Consider the following 13,151-nt stretch of genomic DNA (forward strand, 5'->3'; position numbering starts at 1 on the left):
GAACATCATATTTCATTGGCTACAGCTTTTTATCAAAAGTTTGGCAAAAATCTGAAAAAAATTGGCTGGGGTATATTTTGTAAAGGTGACAAAAATTGATTTTGGCGCTCGAAGGATTAACTATACTAATCGTCGATTGCCCAAATTGCTGCTTTCTATTACTGCTGATGTTAAGCGGCTCGGAAGGTCCTTACTGATGGGTAGATTTTGATTTTTTGCAGCAAGTTAGGGAGTCTGCTACTTGGCAATCACTCAATAATGACAACGATATTTAGCCAACAAATAAGTTAAAACCTTCCGAGACGCTGCACATTCAGTTTTACTTGTCTTGAAACATAGTGTTCAGAGTTCATCCCATTGTAAGGATAGGGGCGCTAACATGACCACTGGGTTATCAATATATGTTTTTGTGTTCCACAGAAAGTGTTTGTCATTCTTAGAAGAGTCTGGAACATTTTGACAGTATCGAGGTGCTTTTTGTCAAATACAAAATGTATACAGATTCATTCTTACATATATAACGAACCACGGCACGTTAATAAAAACACTGGGGCACTCCGTTAAAATACCGAATGAACTAAAGAAATCAATCCCCTAAGACTTGAATGTTTTTTTAACAAGAATGTTGTGAACTTCTGAAAACATGCGTACAAGTCAGCGAAAGGTTTACTTTCCTTTCCCCTGAATACTGAATGCATTGAGCATGAGCATCTGGTTTTGTGAGTTCTCAGCACTCGACATTGGAAGTCCCCGACCACGTGGCGGGCGTCTGCTACCTTTCACCGACTTTTTTGCACCTTTGAACGCCATCGATGGCTGTACTGTAGTAGGTTGTTGTTGTTGGCGTTGTTGACTATCCTGCTTGATTTCTCGTTGATGGCTCGTGGGGTGGACATTGTTTTGAACTTGGGAATTCATCGGTGCGTTGAACACGGGCTCTGCGGGATCGGTCTGAGTCATCCGAGATTGTTGGTCAGCTGAAGGTGGCAAAATAAAACATAATTATTTTATATTTTGGTGTACACATGCAAAGTACTGTGTTTGATAGAACAGTTTTTCACATTTCATCATATCTGTAAGCAATTATAAAGCATCTTTCTGATGATTGATACCTCCTTTGCCTGGATAAATATGATGAAGCTCTTATCTGTCATGAGATAAAGTGACGAAGACTGAATCGTAAACGGCAATTTTGTTCCATTAAATGGACAGTGTTTTCCACATTGCATGATTTCAATTTCATTAACTTTAAAACATGAAAAACACTTCAGCCACTGAGCAACTCTCTCTCTCTCTCTCTCTCTCTCTCTCTCTCTCTCTCTCTCTCTCTCTCTCTCTCTCTCTCTCTCTCTCTCTCTCTCTCTCATATATGAAAGTTTATGTCGCAGAATATTAAAAAAATTATGGAACGTTGATAAGAGGTAGTTTTGGCCGCCAAATGTTTTTGCTTCGTTATTTATTTAGAAACAATGATTGGATACAATATGATCAAATTATTCGACATACCTGAAATAGACCTTTGGATAGTTTCTGCTAACTGTTTGTTCCCAATGTTTTCTAGGGCACTTAAAAGATCGATGAGTAACGCCTTGTTTCCCTTTTGCTTCTTCCATGTCTGTAGTATCTGATGGATCTGTTCGTTCGTGTTGTCTCTATCTTCATACACGATTCTGTCAACGTCAGTGATTGAGAGCAGTTTACGCCCGAAACGTTTGATGTCGGATGAAAGCAGTTTCTCCTCTATCAGGTCAATGGCGACGTCGAGAGGATGAGGCGACGATGTCGGAACCTGTGTAAACGAATGAAACTCACTGATATGTTACAGTTTCAAATATGTCGTCTACAATTCTTCATTTTCAATAACTGCCTTTAATTACAATTACCTTTAGACATTACTCTATATACATCACCAGTTACAAACGATGCTGTGATCGCTATGAACAATTAGTGAAAATTCGTGCATTCTGGACACCTCATCGGTATTGCCACCTTTCCTGCTTAAGCTTCATGCCATCTTGAGTACTGAATGCAAGAGAGACTTTAAAAAAATGCACCTACCATAACTTTCTCTGCTAAGGTAGAATGTGCCTCGGGGATAGAGATTCAGATTCTCAGACATGTACAATATAAAAACTCCTCATCGGCTCTTTTTTGTGAAAATCGATAATCTTATTTTTCCCACAGAAAAACACAGGGATTGCGGCCATTTTGAATGTCAAATCTCGGTAAACATTTGGTAATTTGTTTCTCTTGCACCAAACTTTGCACAGTGACCCCGTATTTTAATTCTTGATTTTGAAAGAGAATGTGTGATTGCTTGAGGAAAGTTTGAGCCAAAGCTTGTCTTTCATTTCCGAGTCGTGAACTATGCTTTTAGAGAAATTACCTCCTCAATCGGGTAATGATTCAAACGGTTGCGTTGGTAATTCCCGCTTACATACATACCTTGCCCTTCACAGGACACGGTAGTTCGAAGTTTAAAGTACAGTAAACCGATTCATCATCGTCAGTATTCTTAGTCTTCGTAAACTTCACATATCCCTGCACGTGATCATCCCCATCGTTGTCGCCGCTCGGGTCAAAGGACACGGTCAACAGGACGAAACACCGGCGTTTAGCGTAGAACGTCAGATACTCTCGGCTGCCCTTGTCGACCTTGAACTGATCTCCTCCGACATGAAGGTAAACCCTCTCTCCCTCTGGCAGGTCGATATCACAGGAAAACGGAAGAGAAGAATTTCTCCTGTATTCCTCGTTTTTCATCTCTTCGAGACGGTCTTTGCGCATGTCACTCACAACGCAGTCGACGTAAAGGTTTTTCGGGTTCTCCTTGTTCTGCAGAAGAAGAAAGTTCACCATTTTACAGTTTTTTCTCGCCATTCCGGTGGCCTTCCGAGTGGTCTTTTCGACGTCAATTCCAGCATCGGCAAGAGCAACAACGAAGCGAGTACAACCCCTGTTGAAACAAAGAAAATAGGTGGAACACTTTAAGTTGTATATTTCGATTAGTCCACATGTTGGAAAAGAGTCGCTGAATCTTGATGATACAGAGTGAAATCTCGAAGGATAGTTCCCAAGAAAGCCATATGTACATAAAATCTCTCTCGTCTTGGTCCCATTTTCACGTTCATCGTGAATTAGCAAGTACCATTTCCATGAAAGACTTGCAATTAAGACTCTAAATGAATTGCCAAATTGAAATCATAATCGAAAAAGTGAAAGCCCGATCACAAGATCCCGATAATACCCATTATCCTCTGGCATGTACTTCCGCTGCCAGGCAATACCAGGTTCTCAAAAACATTATCTCTATAGATAGTGAATCGGTCATCTGAACTATGTACCAGGCAAGAGACCTGAGCAAAGCAAGTGAGTGATCAGACAACTTGAGTCTTGCAGGGCTTTGACCGAAATCAATAGGTATTATATTATCTCATCAAATGGTGTGATAGCTTAAGGTAGTATTCGCCTCGAAAGTGAAAGACTTAAACTTTTGCTCTAACTTTCCTGAATGAAACTTTAAACCACTCTCTTACAAATCAACAATAAAAATCGGGGGTCACCGTGCAAAGTTTGGTACTAGAGAAACAGATTATCCAACATTTTGCGATATTTGAAACTCAAAATGGCCGCCATTCCTGTGTTAACTCTATGGGGGATTAAATTTTAGATTTTCGAAAAACTAAGCCGTTGAAAGTTTTTCTTTCTCCAAGAGCTTTAAAATGAGCCCCCACAAGTGGTAGATAAGAAAAGAATTGTAGAAATTTGAGAGTCCGATTCTCTGTCCCCGAGGCGCGTTCTACCTTAAACGCTCTAACGCTAACCTTGCTAACTTGGTTGTAAAGGTGAGGCACTTTTCTTTACATTGAATATCAGAAACTTCATCCGTGACGTCATGCCAACGATCATCCCCACCATCTTTTAGGAGTAGTAAGCTTTCTGTCTCGCACAAGTTCGATTGCAGAGGGCCACAGCTTGGCAAAGAGAGTTCAAAGGCCACTGGTTTGGAGATGTCAGCGTCTGACTGTAATTCGAGAACTGTTCCCAAGGCGAACACGTCGCCACCATTTTCTTCGACCAGTTCTCGAGCGCGTACGGAGATGTTCTCGTCGACATTCATAAGCTGAGCGATTGTAGGAAGTTGAAAGTGCGATATGTAAAAGGAGTGAGAAATATAAATTTAGAAAAAGTATCATGAGTTATGAAGTTTGATAGTTTCTGAACAGAAAGATAGGTGACTTCACTGTCGTGGTAACTTAGAAGACGTTTCGTAGGCCGAAGACTTTTATTGCCGACCACACTCGATTTCCAACACCAAGTCCGAATCATCCTGACACTGTCCACATAGAACTGCCAATCCATCATTATGGTCAAGAGAATTCCAACAAATGTCGATTATTATCTTCATTTTATCGACATTAATATTTCTAAGTAGAACTTTAATCTAAAACTCAAATTCTCAATGTTCCAATGGAAAAATTCATACACGGCGTCCTCTTGGAGGTCATAGCTACAGGCTTTACAACGGTGGATATTTTAGCCCCTGTTTTCGGACATAATTTTGCACTTTGAAGTATTACAAATATATTTGATGAAGTGTACTCTTAAATTGTACCACACGATATGCCGTGAACTGATCGTTACCTGAGCTGTAATTTTCGCGCGTTTTCTGTCCTCGTCGTCCATTCCAGCTGTGTCAATCTCGACGTCCCCGTTCTTGCACGAAACGACTAGATCGTCTCCGTTTGTCAGCTGAAAGGAATACTGTTTTGGTTTTGACACGAGCGTTACCACCGACGATTTTGGAATCTCTGCTTTGATGATATTACCCTCCTGCAAAGAGACAAAAGTTGTGATATGTAAAACTAAAATATGACTGTGCAATCTTAATTGGCGTCTTTATGGAAGCAATACAAATGTCTAGAAAATGTGCAACGCCACTTTCGACCATCATGCATTGCCCATCCGTCAATGGTGTTGCATTATGTAAGACAAATATGTTGGTTTAGTGGGCGCCATGCGTCACAATCGACGTCTTAGACATGATAACTTGGTTCTCTGGTTGCTGATAGCTTTTGAATCATGGCGCCATTTTACTCTTCGTTTTTGATAATTCGTAGTTCAGAACTATCCTCCCCTTTGGTTCTGTTTATCATCATTTTATAACGCCTGGAATGAATAATTCAATGTTATAAAAGGGGCATTTATTTAAGTAATGCATCTGTATGCCAAATATGTTGCCTGTTGCGAGACTGTGTTTAAAATCGGGCCATGCAATTTCTTATCTCAATCAAAGTTCCAGGGTGACAGTATGTACACTTCCAAAAATATTCTGGACTTGCTCGCTTTGCACATGTCAATGTTTTCTAATCATTTTAATAACACATTTTGTTTCCGGTTTTGGCCATCGCTCGCAAGGTCTAACGGCTCATCTGCCACTTTCCCTGAATATAACTGGGGACGTTTTCATCTCTTACAACGTAACTATGATTACGTAACAGGTATTGAACCAATAGCGCTCCTTACAAACATGACAGCTTTCGACAAGTTTACTCGTGCGCTACAGACTCTTTTAATCAAATTTTCAATATTACCTTCCAACTTTTCAGCCCTACAGAGTTGCCATTGCTGTCGGTCGACCTAACTACTGTATCGCGCGTCCTGTCATGAGACCTCCGTGACCCTTGACCTGATCTCATGGAAACAACAGGTGGTCGCTCGAAGCACCCCGTTTCGATACCAATTTTGTAGCTCTCAGTCTCAGCACTTTCTCCGTCGGACGGCCGCAGGGATTCTGGAGTATGTTGGAGAATCTCGGTAGAAATTTTACACGGTTTTATGACTGAATTCGGTGCAATTTCGCATTTCATCTCGTCCGATACATCGATCACTTGTTTCTAAAGGATGGGAGACGAGAACATTCAATATTAGGTGAAGATGTAAACTTACTCATCGAAACGCTAGTGAACTTAGAAAATCGGTCATAATCAGAAATGTTATTTTTTGACAATGTGGATTTCTTACTGTTCTTTAAGAAAGATTGCAGTCGCTCTTAACAAACAAAATAAAACTGCCAATTAAGATTGCCTTATGGCTGGCTGCATATTATTGCCTACTGAACCTGTAATGGTATGGCGGTTATAATACCCTTGGCATTGCCTAAATATGCATGTATACATGAAATAACGTTTTATCGCGACATTGAGTTTGTGAGCCTGCAACTGTTTCATGACATAAGTTTTTCCCTGGGGGTTGTTCTCTATATTTAAATCTAACATTTGTAAAAAGGAGAAGAAGGTAATTTAATGATGCGGTACGCAACAAAGCCTTGTATGTCAAGCATCATGCACATGCTTGCCCTCAGTGTCAATCTGGTTAATGTTGGTCTACACTGACACCATAGCCCTGCCTGCACATCTGTATCTTCCTGGCATTGCACGCCCTCCAGCTGGAAATACACTAAAACTTCACGCAGATTTACACTGAAACAAGTATACCGAACAATTTACCCGTTCGTCTGGGTGTATCTGTGTCGTGTGTTTTTCTCCCTTCCTTAAAAACTGCACGTAATGGTGAAAACAGCTTTCACCACGTCGAGAATTGTAAGCCTTTCCACCGTATGGTAAGGACCTATTGCAGGAGTCCTCGGCATCTTCTGTATCCTTTTCCTCACCTGTCGAATATGAATAGAATCATATATTGGTAAACATGTAGAAACCGATCAACGCTGCTAGGCGTTTTCATTGTGACACAGCCATAAATCTGAAATCTGACAAAAAACTAAACAGGTACTGCACAATTAGGGAGATCACCTGGATTACGTCATGCTCCAAAAATTGCACTTTGAGTCATACTTTGCATTAGGGTGTCTCAGCAAGAGACAAGAAAAAACGTGTCCTCTTACGCGAAGTCACTGGATTGACGTCATGGCAACAATGACGCAAAGGTAACACAAATCACAAAAAAGCGATCAATAATCGAGAGCGTTGAAACAGAGTCAAAATGTCGCTAACCTGTATTGTCTGTCAAAAATAGCATTTCTGATTATATCCGATTATCTATATTCATTGGCGTTTCGTGTCAGACAAAACAGTTGTAGGCTCACAAACTCAATGTCGCGATTGTTCTTCCACAATCTATTTGGCGCGCAAATATTTATATGCGCTCTAGTTTTGAAGTGACATTCGCTGGAATAGTTTCATCAAGCATACTCACTCTGTCGTCTGTTGTTGTTATCACGTGACCCAAATAAACTGTGTTGATCTGATGGATAATGTCTGCTTTGATATTTCCTAATAGCGTCAACACCCTCAAGGCAGACGGCGAGGGGAGGGTCTTGCAGAGGGTTACCATCCAGCTTCAAGCTTTGCAGATTTGCTAAGGACTCCGCAAAGGTGTTTGGGAGTCTGCGCAGGCTGTTGTTTCTTGCGTCCAGAAACTTGAGATTTTCTTGTCGACAGATGTCGTCTGGTAAACTAGAAATCTCGTTGTTACTGATATTTAACTCTTTCAGCTCGGACAAAACCGACATGTTGTCTTGGAGTTTCTTCAATTTATTCGAGCACATGTGAATGTGGCACAGTTTTGTAAGTGCTGGATCACAAAGTTGGGGAGGAAATTCTATGAACTCGTTCCACCCGAGATACAATTTTGTGAGTTTTTCAACTTGACGATTGATTTCGGCAATTCCTTCAATTGATTGCCAGTAAGGTCAAGGTAACATAAAGCGGGCAGGTCACAGATTGCCTTCGGAAACACTGTAAATTTGTTGTTGCACAGTTTCAGTGTTTCTAAAACCGTCATGTGGGCTATCTCTGCCGGTATCTGAGTGAGATTGTTCTTGTTCATATTTAAACCACACAGTTTACTTTTACTGAGGACACGTAACGGAATAAATTTATAGCCTTTGTGGCTGTAGTCAAGTTCTGTCTCCTCTTCGTCTCTGCCTGCCATCTTGTTAGCTCAGCCTGAAACACAAACGGCGAAAAAGCTAAAATTGCGAGCACGCAAATAACGTCCATGAAATCTCGATGAAAGCCACGGAAATATTAAAGTCTTCCTTTATTATGTATGGACACGGAAATCTACGTCCTATTCCATCTTTCCATGACAAAAATATGGTTTCCTTTTGACAACCTTGAACACAAACGATGCATTTGTATTTTTAGATTTTGATTTGCTGTCGGAGAAAGTACAGATTTCCTCCGAGGGTTAGAAGCTAATCTTTCAAGATGTCTTCCACTATAAGCATCATTATTCTTTTAAAAGTTACTTAAGAATTAATGTGTAGTATTTCTGGTGATGAAAGTGCGTGCATGAAATAAATTTGTTGAGTTTTACTGTCAAACGTTTCATAAACGTTAAAATCTCTTTATATGTTTACAGATTTTGGTCTATATTATGGCCTGGTTGTGGTAGCTTTATTCTGGTTCACTGTGCACAAGACGGACTTGAGACATGATAGCCGGGGTCTCTGTCTCGATAACATTAGACTTAGTATACCTGGGTTTCGAACGAATTCATTTAGTGTTCGGGGGTTCCAGTGTCAAGCTAGCATGTATGCTAGTTTGGCTCGTACTATATACATTCTTTATTTATTGTATAAGTCAATCAGTATCTGATGGTCAATCACCAGTACAATGCAAAATCCACAGATACGTACAAAATATATATTTACTGGTTCCAGTTCTCGGACTCCCTATTTGCCCTCCCCTAAGACGTACCACATGCGTTTCAGAGGTATGAATGATGTAAGGAAATTTCCCGTATTCTATAAATAGGCATTATATAACTTGAGGTGGAACTATCCCCGGCGGCGGGTCACAACCGCAGTTTAAATTTTAACTATTGAACTTCCTGTGGTATTAAGAGGAGATTTATAAGTTTTATAATAATGTAAGATTGTTTGTAACCTCATGGAGACATGATTATTTACTTTAATTTTTTGCGCAGTCAGTGAACTTGTGCACTATATATTGGACACACAGATGACAGATAAACCTGGAAGTCAGGAAGAGCAAGCCGTGCGCCATTGTCTATAAAAGCATATATCTTACAATTTTTTCTTCCATGTCGCTACCTAAAGCACACAGCGAAATGTTAGACGAATTTTTCTTGTTGCAATTTTCTTCAAAGGCATGACAAAGTGGACCGTATTTGCTCGTTAGCAATTTCTTGACGGACGCAAAGTCAATTTGTTCAAGTATCAGCGGGTTGGAAACAGGCGGGCAGGCAATTTCCCTTATTAGGGGGCGGGAAAATTTCACTCTCTCGCTCAGCGGACAAATTGAAAATGCCCAATGGGCCCACATAAATTTAGATTAGGTTGTTTTTGAGAGTTTGCCGATGTTGCCGATGGAAACAGGGAAACAATGGGAAAGAGAGTGAAGTTGGGAGTTTGCAGTTTGAGGAGCGGGAGCGGGAAAATTTCCTGATAGGGAAGTGGGAAGGGTGAAAACTATAAAGCGGGTGGGGAAATGTTAAAAAATTATGCAGAAGGCAGTTAATTACAGTTATTTTCCCCTCCAAATTTTCATTTAGTTCAAAGTACGTTTGAATAGCACGCACGTTTGGATATACAACACTTCTGATTTTAAAATCGGTTGGTGGGTTTTCCCTGGTTCTAAGTGTACAACAAAGATGGTGTTATGGATTTTCTTTTTCAATAGCCGAAATTATAAGTTAACATCACCGCTAAAATAATGATGAAAAGTTTGTTATGATAACTCTTGTGTTTGAAAAGTTCTGGTAGACACGCTGCACTGCTGTCTGCATCTTAAATGCTGTCCTAAGGCTAGGCCCTATATGAAACCATCACGGGTCTCGGAGCATTGGAATGAAGCGGGTATTGTGCACGTGTTTGACAATTCTTCCCAAAATTTTCTCTTTATACCAAGCAATTCCTTAAAAAAACACAGTGCATTGTTTCATGGAATGTTGCTGTTGTTAAACAAATTCTGGTCCGGACCAAATTCAGTTTTCAAGTGTAGCATTAAACATCACGCGCGCAAACTGTGTTGAGATGATGAACAGTAGCTAGGCATTTTGACACAATTTTGGGAGTATAATACAAAAGAAAATGACAGAAAAAGACATTCAAAGTTTCAAAATTTCGTTTGATTAATAGTTCACAATGTAGATACCACAGAATTACTGCATTGCTATCATCTTGACCGTATTTACCTGCATTGAGAATAATTTTCCGATATTCTCGTTGTTTACTCAAAAGGGAGACATTTTCGAGTGCAGTACGACTGTTTGCATTGAATTCCAGACATTCAAGCTAGCAGTGGGGAACATAGACTATAATAATATCCACTTTGTACATGCATCTGTTGCCCGGTGGTTTTGTTTGAACAGTGTTCAATTACGCATTATATCCCTTGATAGACATACGTGTTTTCAAACCTACATTGTGTTGATAATGCGACAAAAGTTACGCCGGCGCCACAGAAATATTGCAAATAGTTTGCTAAATCTAGGTAACAAATTTACTGACATAAACAAAATGCATGTCGTGCAATTAGGGTACCGAATCTCTCTGAACAACATATTTTGCCTTCGTGTTTGCAAGAAATATGTCAAAACGATGCTTGGTGGCCATTTTTCAATGATATCAAAACGTTTATCAGATATGTGTATCTAGAATTCACTGTTTTGTAACAAACCAAGATGCTAAATCATAACAAGAAACGGAATTGAGAACAGTTAGATAATCTCCAGTCCTGAATCAGTAGTTTGTCTGCATTACCTGTTAAATTATCTGCCAAGTTTCCTGTAGATAGGATCTTCACTCTCTTGGGACAAAGCCTGGTTCGAGTAACAGAACGGCTTGGGTGATACAGCCCTGTCGCGTGCACTGATGTGGTCCGCTGCTGCGTTCCGGCACACTGCTGTCGATAGTCTTATCTGGAATTCTTTTTTTCCGTCTGGTCCAGGTACGTTTTGTCCCTTAGTAAGCAGGGGGCTTTGGGGCGGATGCCCGTTTACATGTAAACAACTAACCAAACCTATTGTTGCAACGTTTCCAGGGATTACACCATTTCTATTTCTGGTGCAATATTGAGAAAATCGAATTGCCTTTGGTTTCAGGTCGCATGCCAACTCAGCTCAAATGATTCCGACACACTTTTTTTTCAAGTAGTATGACTCCGCGTGATAATGTTACAGCATGAAATATGACTCTGTGCGGTACGTAAACGGCCAATCTCCGTATTGTGAACCGTCTTGGAAACCTGGCATTGCATACTCAAACCAAATCATTAGGGGCCCGAAAAAGTTATAATATCGAAATATTTACAGCAATGATGTCAACTTGGGAACTGCCCTTCAAATTTGTGCATGCTTGTTTAAGGTACCTGGCTGGAAAATCTCTATTCGGTCTGCCTTCTCGAATAAACGGTCAACTTACGCTGTTGCCCGAAAAAGTTATAATATCGAAATATTTACAGCAATGATGTCAACTTGGGAACTGCCCTTCAAATTTGTGCATGCTTGTTTAAGGTACCTGGCTGGAAAATCTCTATTCGGTCTGTCTTCTCGATTGAACGGTCAACTTACGCTGTTGATCACGCGGGTTTTTTTTTCAAAGCCGCTTCATTGTTGACTTCAATGTAACAATTACATTCCAAAGTATCAGATGATTTAGCGGGTTCATTAAAACCCGCAAAGATAAATCCTAGATCTTATAGAAAGACCGTCTAGCGTCTATAGCTATCAAGAGCATTATGGAGAATATGAACTTATCTGGTGTCAAGGTCTGTTGGCTCCAAAAAACATCTCCAGTATTAAAAACCAACTTGGAATTTTTTTAGCGTGTATTTCACCGACCTCAGCCTGAATGATTTGAACAGGCCCCTTTGGAAATGTCATTGCCGTAAATTTATAACGGATAATTATGGCAATAAAAGTTTGAGTTGGTGCGGGTGGACTCTGGATAGGCGCTTCTTGAATCGTGTTTGTATGCATTGATACTGCTACCGAAAATCTATAGCAACGCTGAAATGGTACAACCTGACCCGTGTAAGAGAAATTCCTGTGGTAGATAGTATAACTGTCGATGAAAGCCGCACCTGTCCGTGCAAAGCGTTTACAGTAATCAGTGACGAGAGTTAAACTTGTGTTGGCTAAAGAAATCTGAGATGAGTGGGAACTCAGTGACTCGTTGTAAGTGTTTTGCGCCTTGGGCATGCTTGTGGGACCGGTAAACTAGCGGCAATTATGCTTCAGGTAAAACACCGGACGAGAATCCGACACCTTTCACAATTTTCTGGTCCGATTTTTTCCCTCACGGTTGCAATGGAAGATACTATGGGGCGGCAAACTGCCTGCGAAAACTGACTAAACCGTTCTCGTGGCACTTTTGTGCAGGGAAGGATATAGACGAGCTCATGAAACAATGAAAACAGTCGTCCGCATTTGCGAAATTCGCTTCTTTTTGTTTTTATTTCTTTATTAAACTTGTAAAGCAAACTGACGTCTAGGGGAAGGAGTTCCAACAACATTATCACTTAATTACACGGTGCAAGAAATCGCCCACTTCTTGCAAACTTTTATAGTTCAACACAAATCAGTGTCTGGTTACACTTTCGCCCGTTTCTCTCATAACACTGGTCAAATCGGCGTTGAAAATACGTTATTTACTGGAATATGAGTGTCGGCAGAATTTATTGACTATACTGGAATGAGTGGTACTCTGTTGAGACAATGATCTGATTGGAAAGATCAGCTTATATTCTTTGCAACACGGGTTCTTCAATGAAAAATATTTATACGTGTAATTGAGACCCATTTTAAGCAAAGAAAATTTTGAGGAATCCTACATGACTTCATTAATTGTTACATTTGTTTGGCCTAAAAATCTGCAACACGAATGCGCTTTTGTTGCTATACAAGGAAATGCCCGACAAGGGGACGATGACGATGAGACAATATATAATATATGCATGCCATCGATGAGTCGAACAACTAAAACCCCATTTAGCTGCACTATTAATATATTTTCTCTTAATTTTGTTCTGTTCCTGAAGAAAATGTCCTACTCCCCAAATCAAGTCGATTGTCCAGTATTCAACTTGTCGTTACAGCTGATATGTAGGTATGTTCGATGCTATACTGCTTGGATAAAACTGAAGTCTGGAACTAGAATTCAT

At 40.2% G+C, this 13,151-nt stretch overlaps 1 protein-coding gene across 1 annotated transcript; it reads right to left on the reverse strand.

Annotated features, from left to right (window-relative positions):
* Window positions 1-126: 126 nt before the first annotated feature.
* LOC139115595 (uncharacterized) lies at window positions 127-7,967 on the reverse strand. Its single transcript, XM_070677839.1, has 8 exons — window positions 7,216-7,967; window positions 6,510-6,673; window positions 5,595-5,897; window positions 4,645-4,833; window positions 3,825-4,123; window positions 2,446-2,956; window positions 1,507-1,789; window positions 127-977 (listed from the first exon to the last, which is right to left on the reverse strand). The coding sequence occupies exons 1-8, from the start codon at window positions 7,565-7,567 to the stop codon at window positions 667-669; spliced, it is 2,412 nt and encodes an 803-aa protein (XP_070533940.1). The 5' UTR covers window positions 7,568-7,967; the 3' UTR covers window positions 127-666.
* Window positions 7,968-13,151: the final 5,184 nt, after the last annotated feature.

The sequence above is a fragment of the Ptychodera flava genome, chromosome 17 (genome assembly GCF_041260155.1).
Source record: "Ptychodera flava strain L36383 chromosome 17, AS_Pfla_20210202, whole genome shotgun sequence".
Taxonomy (NCBI): Eukaryota; Metazoa; Hemichordata; class Enteropneusta; family Ptychoderidae; genus Ptychodera; species Ptychodera flava.

What these genes read in the sequence shown, in the direction of transcription:
- LOC139115595 (XM_070677839.1), bottom strand. Translation starts at nt 7,567, where the DNA reads ATGTGCTCGAATAAATTGAAGAAACTCCAAGACAACATGTCGGTTTTG. An exon ending in TAGGGCTGAAAAGTTGGAAG is followed by an intron (nt 4,834 to 5,594) that starts GTAATATTGAAA and finishes GTCTCTTTGCAG; the next exon opens with GAGGGTAATATCATCAAAGC. An exon ending in TTTACAACCAAGTTAGCAAG is followed by an intron (nt 2,957 to 3,824) that starts GTTAGCGTTAGA and finishes TTGTTTCAACAG; the next exon opens with GGGTTGTACTCGCTTCGTTG.